The sequence below is a fragment of the Watersipora subatra genome, chromosome 2 (assembly GCF_963576615.1).
Source record: "Watersipora subatra chromosome 2, tzWatSuba1.1, whole genome shotgun sequence".
Lineage (NCBI taxonomy): Eukaryota > Metazoa > Bryozoa > Gymnolaemata > Cheilostomatida > Watersiporidae > Watersipora > Watersipora subatra.
Window position 1 is genome coordinate 63,925,884 of NC_088709.1, and position 14,479 is coordinate 63,940,362.

Genomic DNA, 14,479 nt, shown 5'->3' on the forward strand with positions numbered 1-14,479 from the left:
TTCATATTGCCGAGACAACCAATGCATTGAATATATATTATGTAATGGCTGTAGTCACGACTTGAAACCATCAAAGTTGGTCGGTGTGCGAATACATTGACCAACCACTGTCATGTCATTTTGATATTATTGTCTTCTGTCAGTTGTTTTACATTTTCACTAGCGATTACAAAATATAAACACTATAATAAAAATAATGATGATAAGGTAATGAGATTGGGCGGCAGCATACTTGGGCCAATTATATGATAGATGACCCATGTATTTTATGGAGTATATTTCTACACAACTGAACTTTTGCTCAAAACCAAAATTATATTTATTTTAAGCTTTTCTGTAAAAAAAGAGTAACCTCAAGGCAAATGAATAATAAACACACAACAAATTGGCGGTATAATATTTACCAAGTAATTATGCTGCAGAAGCTTTTGATATAAGTTCATGTAATGGTTTAAGATGAAGGTTTTACTTACCTTCCTTTTCCAAAGTATTTTAAAAGGGTGGCTCTGGTGTCAAGGACACAATAAATTGACAGCTTATTGGCTGGTAGAATATAAGTAATGAAGATTCAACTCTAAACTTTATGGAGACTGGCTCATGTATCCTTCTGGCTCACCTATCCCAACTTTCTCCCACAATGTAAAGCTTGCGGAACTCTCATTGTACATTTGTTTCAAGTTAGCCTTTTGATCAATGTTTAAAGTTCATTCTTGTTTTGCATTACTTTTTGCCAATAAAATATAATGTAGCGTGTTTGTTTTTTCAAAAATAGAACCTAAAAGATCAGCATCTCAACACTCCTCACTCTACTGCTAGAAGGCGCAACACATTAAATACAAACAAAGGAAAATTGTCGAAACTAAACTCGCAGCCCAACAGCACGACACGTGAGTTATAGTACAATTCCAGTACTTTATTCTGCTATTATATATGACTAGTGAATACCCGTGCAATAAAAGAGTCTTTGCACAGACAATTTATTTTTATTTAACATAATATATCAACAGTTACCACTCTAACTTTCAAACTTTATATCATGAAAAAAGTGTTTTGTACAGTTCAAATAAATTAAAGAAAAAAAAACAACCATGAAGATTTTTGAAGTTTTTCAAACATTTGTAGCATTTAAATTTTATATAATGAAAAAGTGTTGTGTTGAAATATGTTAAGAGAAAATATTAAGCAACTGTGAAGGTGTTTAAATGTAAATGTGATATAATTAGCAAGTAATGGCTAAACAGAGTCTGTTTTGCTACAATTGCAATAGAAGACGATTTAGTAATGAGTACAATGAAAAATTATTTGGTATACAATTGTAGGATTCTAATTCGCTTCAGCATTGTAGCGAAAATATCGTATCTATAGAGGGTTATGAAAACCCAAAATTAAATTATGCAAACACCTCCCAGTAAAAATGATATATATTATATATCCTTGAAAAGCTTAGGCTTGAATATCTTGCTCGAAGAATAATGTAAAAAAAATATTTTGAAAAAGGTTAATAATTTGGTACCAAGGGACATTTTAAAAATCTTGAATCATTTGTACCAAGTTAAAGGTTTTACTAAAAAGTCTTATTTAAACTCAAACATAAACAATAGGGTAAATGTAAAAAAATATTATTATGATATTTAAAAGACATGATGTATTCTTGCAAAAATAGATATGAATACATTTCTAAATTCATCTATTGGCCGTAATCATTTTACCTCAAAAATCGTCTCATTTTTGTTGTCATTACAGCTAGCCTTGAAAATATGTGTCAAACTAGCTGTTTTAGACCGATTTATATTTTAGATGTCGATAAAACAAAAAACAAGAAATGCAAGAAAACTGTTCGAGATAATGCAGTGAAACGAAGAGAATGTAAGTAACCTTTGCATGCTAAATTTAATGAGAAAACCTGAACTTGGCATTTATGGAGTCATTTGAGTGTTCTTTAGATAGTAACCTTCTTGTTATATATAGAGTACTAAACCACAATACATTGCAATAACAGCTTTAAAAGAGAGGTATTGGCTAAAGTGTTGATGATTAGTGATTTTTAACAAAAAAACCAATGCCTAAAGAACAAATTAACATTTTTTTTAAATGTAAGTTAAAAATAACATTAGGATATTCTTCTTTAAACAGCTTAGCTTAGTTAACATCAGCTAATCAGCCATCAAAATCACCTTTCAATTTGTAGCTCATAGCAAATAGGTGGTATTATGTTGGACCTTGCTTACTATACCTGCTTACTGGCTGTATATGGTGAGCTCATAGAGTTATCTCTCCCCGGGGGAGATAACTCTATGGGTGAGCCTATAACAGAGACAAATTCTCCTCAATATCAGAAGGAGAAAGACTAGTGAAAGATTGTAAAAGCACACTTATGCAGCTATCAAGTTCCCAGCTATGACATCATTATTTAGTATTTTTCTTTGTTTTTGTAGTATTGTCTATGATTTACGTATATTTGTTGCGTTTGTACAGCTTTTCCATGATGCATACTTAATGGTTATAATTTTTGCTAATAGTTAAACTAACCGAAAGGAATAGATAGCTCATTAATCAAGAGCCTTCGTAAAAAAAACTAAAGCTCCGGCATTTAGGGCACGAGTAGCATATTTGAAGCATTCTATCACTTCATTTGGAACAATTGAACAAAAGTGTGGACAGGACAACTCCTGAATAGGATACATGATATCTGCACGAAAGCGCATAGAAGAATGTAAGGGAGGAATTTATGAAAAACGATCTGATTTCTATGGCGGATTAGAGTGCTCCGGGTGTGCATAAACCGAGTTATATTTACAAACTCAAGTTTGTAAATATAACTCGGTTTATCAATTCAGTTTGCAAACCCGGGACACTCTAATCCGCCATAAGTTCTAATTTTACAGTACATACATACATAGTTTAATTTCTATTAGTTAGTGGGTGCCTGTCAGTGTACCATTCTTAATATAACCAGATCTACGGTTATGCTACCGTAATACCAATATATTGCACCTTATTTTTACAAACTCGCGTTTGTAGATATAACTCGGCTTATCAACTTGGGTTGCAAACCCGCGGTACTGTAAGGCTCCATAGATTCTTTGGCTAAATAAACTCAAAACATGTAGCTTTATTACTACCACAACTATAGGAAATACTTTTAAAGCAAGTTTTTACACCTCGCTGTTTGCTGAATATTGCTACACACAGAAGATATGACGCATACAAAAATACCTCAAGAATATCATGAGCATTTGCAAAAGGACATCTTCAAATCTTAATATTCCATCAGCAAGGATGTATTCAAGTCAAGCTTTTTGGAATTTTGGTGCTTATTTTCTAAAATGTACTTTACTTGCTTCACAAACTTGTTGCTCATGCCATTCAACAGTAAATAAACCATGTGGTTGGTTATTTCTACAAACTACTGCAATCCTTTTATGGAATGTTGTTCAAAGCATTGAGATGTCGCAGTTGCAAGAATTCTTTACCAATTTGTTCAACCCAAGTTGGGAATGAATTATAAAGTACTAGCGTCACCACTTGCGTGTTAGTTGCAGCGCCTGAAGACTTACTGTCTTGATCAGAGTGAATTACAATTATATATGACATAGGCCTAAGTAGGTACCTTTCTAGAACTGATACTCAGTATTTGCCTAACTCTCAGGAAGCGGTAACGCTCACCTATCTAGCTGACCAGAATTCAGAAAACCCTTCTAGGGTGCTGCACTGTACATGTATTAAATTACAAGAACATGGCACTGATTTTTCATACACTTAGTGAAATGGTAGCAAGCATTCAATTTGCATCAACTTAATTTCTGTTACAGTAGTATAGCTAGGGTTTTCCTTCTTTCAGCTAACAAAATGTTCCAAGATTGCATTAACGAAAAATGGTATGGGGTGACAACCAAATCTGCTTTTCATAGCCTAAAGAGCAATGATACTAACCAGTTTTCCTTTACATATGGATAGGGCATGATACACTAGTTCTTATGTGCACGAAAATAGCCAGTATACGCTAAAATTCCAAAAAAAAATCTGCTATGGTTCATGCTGTAACAATACTTCACCATCGCTACATGGAAGACACGCATCAACTATTTAAAAATATACTATTGTGAAGTTAAGGCCTCACATAAGTTTAAAGACAAAAAACTAACGATAGCATAATTCAACATATATGACACCACTTGTTCGGCCCTGGCTAACTTATATAAACTTCTAGCATAATAGTGTTAGAATTTGTTGTTTCAGCAAACATGTCACGAGCAAGGCCAAAGACTGTAGAACTGCCCCCATCACCCCCAGGTTAGTAAATCAACTGTTCTAAAAAGGGTAGACTTGGCAGTGAAGCATTTATAGTAATAGCAAAGCAATTATAATATCAACCAAGACTATGCGAAAATTTCCAGGTAACCGTTTGATTTTCCGCTATGTTCACAATGAACATTGGCTGGGGTTAATTTGAAAAATGAATGAGATTTGTTGGAGGTCTAAGGAAACGCATGTGAAGAACTGACAGCTAAAATGTGTGTTTTGAAAATGTCAAGATAGCCGATGAAAAATTGATTTTTGATGACCAATAGCATTCCATTTTTTCAAATGAATTGTCTTAGTTTACTTATCAGCCAGACTTACTGCCTAAGATACTGATGGATTAAAAATCTCTCCATTAAAATTAGATTAATAGCAGTTTTCAGTGATGTTCTAGTCATTCCTGTATCAAACAGTTCACATTGACACCTAAAGCAAGCCGCATAAATTTATGGTTTAATTGCAATCCCAAATCGTACTGTGGTTGCAGAGCCAATAAATATGAGCAATTCATTATGGACCGAAGCAGAAGCACGAAAAGCACAAGCAAGACATATACAGAAGATGTGGAGGGAGAAATCACGAACGCTTGACTGCAGCCAGTTTAGACGATCATGATAAAATGTCATACCAGCTCAATGCAGAAACTTGAGGTGCCTAAAGCTGTGGCACAAATGCCTCAGCACAACTTATTAATACTGTCTTGTTTTGTACAATGATAACAATATTACATAAAACTTTTTGGTTGTCAGCTAAAATCAGTAGTCTGAATTTGCTAAAGTTGACAAATGATACTTTTGCCAAAGCAATTCACAAATATACTCCCTCTACTGTTGACTTGATGACCAAAGTTTTGACGATTTGACAGGCACAAAATCATAACAAGGAGTGTCGATGTTTTTAGTTTATTGTCAAAAGATGTTATAAAAGTGAGGCACATGTTTAGTCAAAAAGACCAAAACCCATGTCATCATCGGACTCCTCTGATTCTTCTTTCACCTCCTCTTTCTTCTCTGTAAATAACAAGTCATGGTTCTGTTAAAAATCCAAATCACAAAGCAACTGGTTTTTCATCACCTCCTACATATAATTATTTAAAACCAAATTTTAGAAAATAGTTTTGGCAATAAAAAATGAAACGAAAAAATTATAAAAATTGTTATCAAGAAAATTGATAATTCAACTTGTTGAAATTATTGTTAAGTCGTGGTCAAACGCAACAGAAACTAATCTTTTGAGGCGCGCGAGTCTTGGATTAAGTAAAGTTTTTAACGAGTGGCTGATTGGAGTCTAAACAGAACTTCGCAAATAAACAGAACTCAAGAAATAGCATCATTCCAGCTATTTTTGTTCCGTTCCGTAATTTTATATTTATACGATTAGATTTTATGGCTAGCTTGTAAGCTCGCAGATTGGGGAGAAAAATTTGTTTACTGCAATGACTAGTAAACGAAATAAACTGCTTTCGCTAATATGTTACCCAAACAAATACAGGTTTCAGTGATGCCTGGCTAAATCCAAATTGAGCATAACTTAAGTCGTTACATGACTGCTTCACATGTAAGTTACATACAGGTTGTTCATTTCAACCGCAGTTTCCAAAAACAAAAAGTTTAATTCAGTCGTCGTGTAGCCACCCCTTTAGTTACGCCATATATGATATCACCACCTTCACTTGTGGACTAAAATAAGGTGGAGCCTATACCCTCATTTGTGTGCCAATACGGCAACATAACAATAAAAATCTCTTTATTAAGTACTTCAAGCAAGTATTACATATCAGGTTCTATAGTTGTGGAACAAATTAAAACAAATACAGTATATCTGCATTGCAATTTATTTTTTAATAAATGATGACGATTATGACAAGTGATTCTGACATCTCAGATTACATGAACTGCGTATGACAATGTTCAACTGTATTAGTTAAAAAAATATAACTAATGTAGTTGAACCTTAACATATGAATAAAATCTGCTTCAAAATTTGTTTTATATCGAAACCATCGGTGTTAGAGCAAATATTATAACAAATTGTATGTGGCATCATTTCGCTCAGAACCCAAAGACATTGATAAACACTTCAGGTAATTACAACTATTTAGATGCATTCTATTACTGATAGCATTCTGTCTTTAAACTGGTTGCATGAGTTTGTGGGTTACATGTAGCTGTTTATGTTCATTACACCTGCTTTTACATACGCTTCATGTCAGTATTGCATTAGAGCCCCAAAAACCTTTAGCTACCCCAGGGAGTCGGCAACCTGCGGCTTTAGCCGCATATGGCGTTTTTATTCCCTTAATGCGGCTCCCCCGACTTTGAATTTTTTTCTTTTTCATCATATACCAAGTAATTCATAAAAATACAAGTTTTATCACTATATTTTTATAATATAACGTAAAAAAATTGTAATTATGGTGATAAATCAAACATTGTCGCTTGTTATGTGTCATTATTTATGGGCCAATAAAACCGCCAAAAATTACACCAGCCAACACAACATTTCTTGATTTTTTTTTACTCCAAGTGAGCAAACTATGGCGAATACTGTGAAAAAAATAAAACAGAGGAAAATAGATCATATTATCCTAGATGGGCTGATTTGTTTGCTTTCACTGCTGGCTCACCAGTCTGCTTAATATGTAAGAATTTGCAAAAAAAATCTTATTGTAAACTTTTGCAAACGTTTTGTTCAGAGAAAGTAATCTTAAAAACAACGTACTATTTTCAAGTTACATTCAAGTTATTATTAGTTATTTCATTGTTCTTTGCAAAAGTGTATTTTTGTTTTCTCAGCAGTTAGATCATTATACATGCCACACCTTTTCGTTATATGGTGTAAACATGGTATAAAAGCCTTAAAAGCTAAACAAAAACATTACATGTAGTTTAATTTCAAATATAAAATATCAAAGGGGATTTGCGGTTCCCACCGCGTTCTTTCTTGCTGGAAACGGGTTCTAACGACTCTTTGAGCAGATAATGTTGCAGACCCCTGAGTTAGCCTAAACAGACTTGCATATATTTCAATCAAAGCAACAAATGCATGACAAGAGTGATCAGCGAAGACCAGTGTCCAAGGGTGTTACCATAAAACTAACTCGTACATAACCTGGTGATAAGACATACCTTCAGCAGCTGGAGCTTCACCAGCAGCAGGTGCAGCACCTCCTGCAGCAGCACCGCCAGCTCCTGAGCCAACATTTGAGACGAGATCTTTAATGTCCATACCATCTAGAGCCTTGGCAAAAAGTCCTGGCCAGTAGGCTTCAACTTCTACTTTGGCTGCATGCAAGATGGTGTTGATTTTCTCGGCCTATGGTAGTACAGTAGTTTTCTCATACGAACTAACTGAGTATAAATACAACACGTTGAAATATTAAAGCAAAACTCTTCAGATCACTACTAAAAATTATAGTGTAAATAGTTAAGGGTGAATATCGCAACTCATAAATAAATACAGTAATAATACAAACGAAACTTCGCGTAGCATGTGCGCATCAGTTTATCCGTGTGTCAATAATCTAAGCTAACGATTAGAAGCTAGCGTAACAATCTAATAGCTAGTGGCGTCAGGGTAATACTGCTATGATCATGAAATATATGCTTACTGTGATAGTGACGCCATCATCTGCCAACATAAGAGCAGCATAGGTGCAAGCAAGTTCATCAGGAGTAGACATAGTGAAGCCTTCGCGAATGATGTTTGAGCAGAGAGATGTACGTCGTCGATTTCGACCTTAGCTCCAAGGAGGACAGCACAACTTCAGCCTTGCAGATCGGAAAAGGATACTTTACGCTTCCGAATTGATAAAATCCGATATATTTTGCTCCGCGTTTCTGTTTTTGTCAAACGTATCATTTTACAAAAACAAAACGTTAGCAAAACATATTTGTAAATATTTATATTAAAAAAAGTAATTAAAAAATTGAATTAACAGTGCATTAAGTTTTTTGTTATTTTCGCGGGCTCTTTGCGGGTGTGGATATAACTCGTAATTGTTATGTCCAATAATGTGGTTATGAATCGGCCAAATTTCAATAAGCATTTTTGTTGCAAACGATGCTGCAAAAGTGATACAGCAGCAAAACTTTTAAATGGCCATGCACAGCTAGTTGAATGTTGTGTACACCTAGTGTTTTTAGTCCTGAGAAAATGCTCCATTTTGTTATTTAAAAAAATACTAATATCACAAAAGCATCTAATGCGCATAATATTTAATTAACCACCACTAACTCCATCTCGGTCCCTGTTTGTTCAGCTGTCTGTGTTGCCTGTTGACAAACATTATTAGTCTAAAATTCTTTTGATAGCTCATTCAAAATTTTATTCAAGTTATGACGAAACCAAGAAGGATTCACACTATAACACCAGATTTGGAGAAACCATTCTACCTTTACCATTATTTTATTTATACTGCTTCAAGTAAAAAAACAATCGAGTACAGCGGACCATCACGATGGAATAGTCTTCCAATAGACTTACGCAAAAGCTCTGCATTTGCTAGTTTTAGAGTTAATATGAAAAGCCATTTGTTAAACCTAGATTGCTAGAGGGAAGACCTGCTGTTTAAGTTTGCCAATTCCTGTGGGCCCAGCTCCTCGACTAGCTGCCGTGCTACTGCGCATGCGGACCTCATCACACCTTATCAATAGGAACTAAGCTTCATTATTTTGTTCGACCTAATCAATATTATTACTATACTATTAGTTTTGCTTAATGTTGTATTTCTACTAATTGATGAAATAAAACACACAAGCACGCACACATGCAAGCACACACACACACACTTACTAATAAGATGTTTGTTATGTTGTTTGGTATGTTTACATTTGCTCTTGTGAGCTTCTGTGTGAGCATATGGCATTATTTTACCTCAATCAGAGTGATCAACTCAACAGTTCATTGAGCAATTCTATCAAACTGATCATCCCAACTACATTATCAAAACAAATTGGCTATCCTACGCTACACGATCAGTTTTCTTTTATTCTATATAAAAAATAAGCTACAGTTTAAAACTTGAGAATAAAACTACTAACTTATTCCATTTTAGATGATGATGGGACCTAGATACTTAATTAAATACAGTACTGAATTTTTCAGCAGTTTATTATTATGTAAACTTTGACACTTAGCAGTCGGGTAAGAAAAATGGCTTTACACAACAGTATTAGGAAATATTAACAAACTAAAGTGCATAACTTATAAAACCAAAGATGTTTTAGCATTTCTTTTTGGCAGTGAATGCTGAATGACAGTTATTGCACCTCCACATGCATTCCCTACCGATGGTATGTAAAACGGAAAACACTGGACTATAACTGGTCTCTTTGGTATGCGTAGATTTTAGCTTCACACAGTTCCTTTAGCCTCTACTAGTTATTCATATGCAATTACTACTATTACCCTGACAGTCCTGCTCACCTTGAGAGATCGTCATGGGCTTAATGGTTGTATGTGATCGTAATGATCATATGTGATTGTATGTAATTGTGATAATTGTATGTGATAGGGATGATTGTATGCGATCGTGATAATCGTATGTGATCGGGATGATCGTATGTGATCGGGATGATCGTATGTGATCGTGATGATCGTATGTGATCTGGTGATCGGGATGATTGTATTTGATCGCATGTGATCGTAATGATCGTATGTGATCGGGATGATCGTATGTGATCGTAATGATTGTAATGACTGTATGTGATTGTAATGATCGTATGTGATCGCAATGAATATCTGCATGATTATTCTAAAGTGTGATAAGGTGGTCGATAGGTGCTGGTGTTAGAGTGTCGATCTACTAAGGTGAATGTTGGGCATTTGAATCCAATGCAATAACGAATACGAGGCAATATTTTTTTCTCAATTTCCAACCAATCGGATAGACCGACGGACACGGCTCTTATTATAGTAAGCAAATGAAATGTTCTGTTTTGCTCTAGATAAGGAATGACCAAATAGGAGTAGTGAGATTTAAACTTTGCTAAAAAGTTAAAGGTTCACTGCGGAAAGACATTGCCAACTTGTGGCACTGTCAACTTGTGACACTGCCAACTTGTGACTCTGCCAAATTCCGATACTGCCAACTTGTGACACTGCCAACTTGTGGCAGTATCAACTTGTGACACTGCCAACTTGTGACACCGCCAACTTGTGACACTATCAACTTGTCACACTGTCAACTTGTCACACTGCCAATTTGTGACTCTGCCGAATTGTGACACTGCCAACTTGTGACACTGCCAACTTGTGGCAGTATCAACTTGTGACACTGCCAACTTGTGACACCGCCAACTTGTGACACTATCAACTTGTCACACTGTCAACTTGTCACACTGCCAATTTGTGACTCTGCCGAATTGTGACACTGCCAACTTGTGACACTGCCAACTTGTGGCAGTATCAACTTGTGACACTGCCAACTTGTGACACTGCCAACTTGTGACACTGTCAACTTGTGACACTGCAAAACTTGTGACACTGCCAATTTGTGACTCTGCCGAATTGTGACACTGCCAACTTGTGACACTGCCAACTTGTGGCAGTATCAACTTGTGACACCGCCAACTTGTGACACTATCAACTTGTCACACTGTCAACTTGTCACACTGCCAACTTGTGACACTGCCAACTTGTGGCAGTATCAACTTGTGACACTGCCAACTTGTGACACTGCCAACTTGTGACACTGTCAACTTGTGACACTGCAAAACTTGTGACACTGCCAATTTGTGACTCTGCCGAATTGTGACACTGCCAACTTGTGACACTGCCAACTTGTGGCAGTATCAACTTGTGACACTGCCAACTTGTGGCAGTGTCACAAGTTCAACTTTTTCAATCATTTCAGTTGTTTTAATGCACTTAGTTATCTAATTGTGGTAGCTCAAAACTGGTGGTTCTGTAGCAATAAATTTGCCTGTGAACTGTTGAATGAGTTCACTTTCATATTACTTGCCATCGCTGACATTACAAAAAACAACTGTAGATTATGGCTAGAAAAAAACTACTTTAATAGGAGCCGTGTTCATCTGTTCATCAGTCTGTCCCTTCTAAGCCATGGTTGGAGGCTGAGAAAAAAATGCATCACACGAGATTAGAAATCACAACTTTCAGCTTGGTAGACACCAATCTACCGCTGCACCAATGGTGTAATAATTGAATGTATAGTTATTACACGTGATGATCTCTCACAGCACACCTGACTGCCAATATTGTACTATAAAGACAAACAGTTCAAAATAAAATCTGCCAAGTAAAATGTGAAGGCCCATTGAATACTTTAAAAAAAAATCCAGAACTGGGTCGGGTCCTGTTAGTTGGCCCTGACTGTTATAGATATTTTGATGCGTGGGTTTTAGCTTCAAACTAACTTGTCAACACATTACAACACTCGTCATTCCTTATTTTCATTACCTCTTCCACCCTCCTCCTCTACTGGTGTCATCAGCATGGAGTTCATTGCCAACTTGGCTAAGGAAAATTAGTAGTCATGATGATTTTAGAGCTGCTTTTAAAGCAGTACTTGCTGGACTCTCTGGGATAAATCTGTTTTGATTTCTTTTGCTTAGACAACCTTGTTTTCTTCATTAACAATCTTATCTTATCTGTTAACTCAGGCTCTGTGCCTCGAACAGCCATGCTACTGCGCATATGGGCCCTTGTTGCACTTTAATTTTACTATCATTTTGTTATGTTACGATTTAATGTAAATAAAAACAAACAAACATATTTTATTTAGTCAATTCATTCCTATTTTAAGAGCATTGCTGCTTTTTTCTACACAGACTGCTGTGGCTTTTCGTGGTTACAAGCACTGTACATGCAGCTAAAACAAACCATTGACTATTATTGCTCTACTTTTATAAGACTTTCTAATATATTACTTTTAAAACCGACAAATGATTTGTATAAAAAATTACAACAATGAAACTAAAACAATAAATATATTTGTAATCAACACACTGCAGCACAATCTGATAAATTCATACTATGAGATTATACATATAACAAGTTTCCAGGTATGAATATAGATTTACCGAAAACAGATATTGCATTTTATTATCAGTTTATCTTTTGCTGTATTATTTATGATATATACATTTATTTTAATCTAGCTCCAAAATCTGTCGCAGATGATTTATTTTTGTTGCAAAAAAGAGCATTTTAGCTAATTGCAAATCTACATCATGGTCCAGTGCATCTTATTCCAACTAATGCTCTTTCCTAATCTTTGCATCTTCTTACTTTATCTATGCCTAATGTTTATTTTACTTCCATTCAAGGTTTCAAGATTGTTCATGGTTTGTGTCCTCATTTTTTACATGACAATTACAGGTTCTCAACTCATTTCAACTTACGTGATATGAACAAATTGCATACAATCACTAACAATCATTATGAAAATATCCCTGCCAGGTGCTTTAATAGTCTTCCACCTAATATCCGTTCTTTTAGCAGAGAAAGGCATTTTAAATGCTATTTGTCGAACTATTCATTCGATTTTAGTGGCTAACTGCTGCAATTTTTTCTTTTTTTTGTGTTTTATCATTGTTGTATGGCATAACTTGAAAAATATTTTTATTTGAAATGAAATTCTTGCCAATAAAGTAATATATATAATACATATATATATATATATATATATATATATATATATATATATATATGTATATATATATATGTATATATATAATGTATATATGCAGATTTACAGAAAACCAATAGCACTTAATAGTAACTTGGTCTCTGTGGAACACTGTTTTAATTAGTAAAATAATAAAAAAAGCTGGTTGATGTGAATTCTTGTGTTGGTATAATAGAAACTAACACAAGAATTCAAGTCAACCAGTTTTTGTTGCTATTTATGTGAGAAACAACTCCATTTACACTTGTTTTTCCGTGACAATGTGGAGTATTTAACATCTGGATTGAATATTATGGCATCTTTGTCAAACTTGTTTTGACATGAATAATTTTAGTCATTACTCAGTCAAGTTATAGTTTTATAAAAACCAATAAAATAATAAAAAGCACACCGAATTTCAACTTTTTGTGTGCTGTATTATTATTACTATATTGTATTATTGAAACAAAACAGTTTTATTATGTTGAAGATGGCATGATACTTGACAAATGAAATTGGCCACAACCTATAAGAAAGTTGGAGGCAACAAAAACGGAAATACATGCAATTACCTGCTATCAGCTGTCAGTTGTCATGAAAAGTGCGTTTAATTATAACTTGTTACAAGATTATATGCTTGCCTGCTGCTGCTTTATTTGTGTGACCTTCAAAATGTTTATACTCTGTACTCATGTTGCTAGTGTAAGTTTTAGATACAATTTGATTGTAGACCTGGTTATTCTTGCTATCCATCTTTAGCAAAGGTCAGTGTAGAAGATAGCATAACTGCTACTAAGTGGTTATGTCCAGTTCTTCTTAGTCTTTTACGCATTTGTATAATGTGTGTTTATGTCTGTTGATATTTGAGACCTACATGTAGCTAGTGAAATTGAGCTTTGGGACAATTGGAGTTGTTTACTCTCCGTCGACTGATATGCTGAACTGATAGACATACTTTGGTAAAACATTTAAGTCTAATTTTATACATACATGCATCATACATAAATACATACATCTTATACATACCTAGAAGTAAGTCCTCCTGATCCTAGATCGTGTTATCAACTTTCCATCGACTGTGAAAGTAATTAAGATAGCACAACTCTTTTTTAACTGAATATCATTATCAAGCTCTAAACTTTTAGAACTCGATGAAAAAAGTAAAAATCAAATATTGTCAACATTTTTTTTCACATGCTCTTCAAGAAGAGATGTTTTAGAGATATCTGAAGAAACATAATGATTGCAGTACACCAAGTCTGATAGTGTGTGTATATTTGTTATGAATAAAGACAAATGCAGTCATACCTTTACATACAAGTGCTTCAACATACGAGTGCCTCATCATACGAGTGCTTCAACATAACGAGTGCTCCAACATACAAGAAAATCAAGATACATGCAGAATTTCACTCAAGTTTCTTTCTTGAGATACGAGAGCATATAAGCCAGTTCTCTATGGCCATTATATATCCAAGTACGCGAGATGCCGTTGTCAAGAACAGCATAGCTCGGTCTTTCTCCGCGATAACTGAAGAAACATAA

At 34.8% G+C, this 14,479-nt stretch overlaps 1 protein-coding gene across 1 annotated transcript; it reads right to left on the reverse strand.

The window, feature by feature from the left end:
* Positions 1–5,188: 5,188 nt before the first annotated feature.
* On the reverse strand, positions 5,189–8,098 carry LOC137386969 (large ribosomal subunit protein P1-like). Its single transcript, XM_068073218.1, has 3 exons — positions 7,913–8,098; positions 7,431–7,617; positions 5,189–5,312 (listed from the first exon to the last, which is right to left on the reverse strand). Exons 1-3 carry the CDS (start codon positions 7,982–7,984, stop codon positions 5,242–5,244), a joined length of 330 nt encoding a protein of 109 aa, XP_067929319.1. The 5' UTR covers positions 7,985–8,098; the 3' UTR covers positions 5,189–5,241.
* Between the last annotated feature and the right edge of the window lie 6,381 nt (positions 8,099–14,479).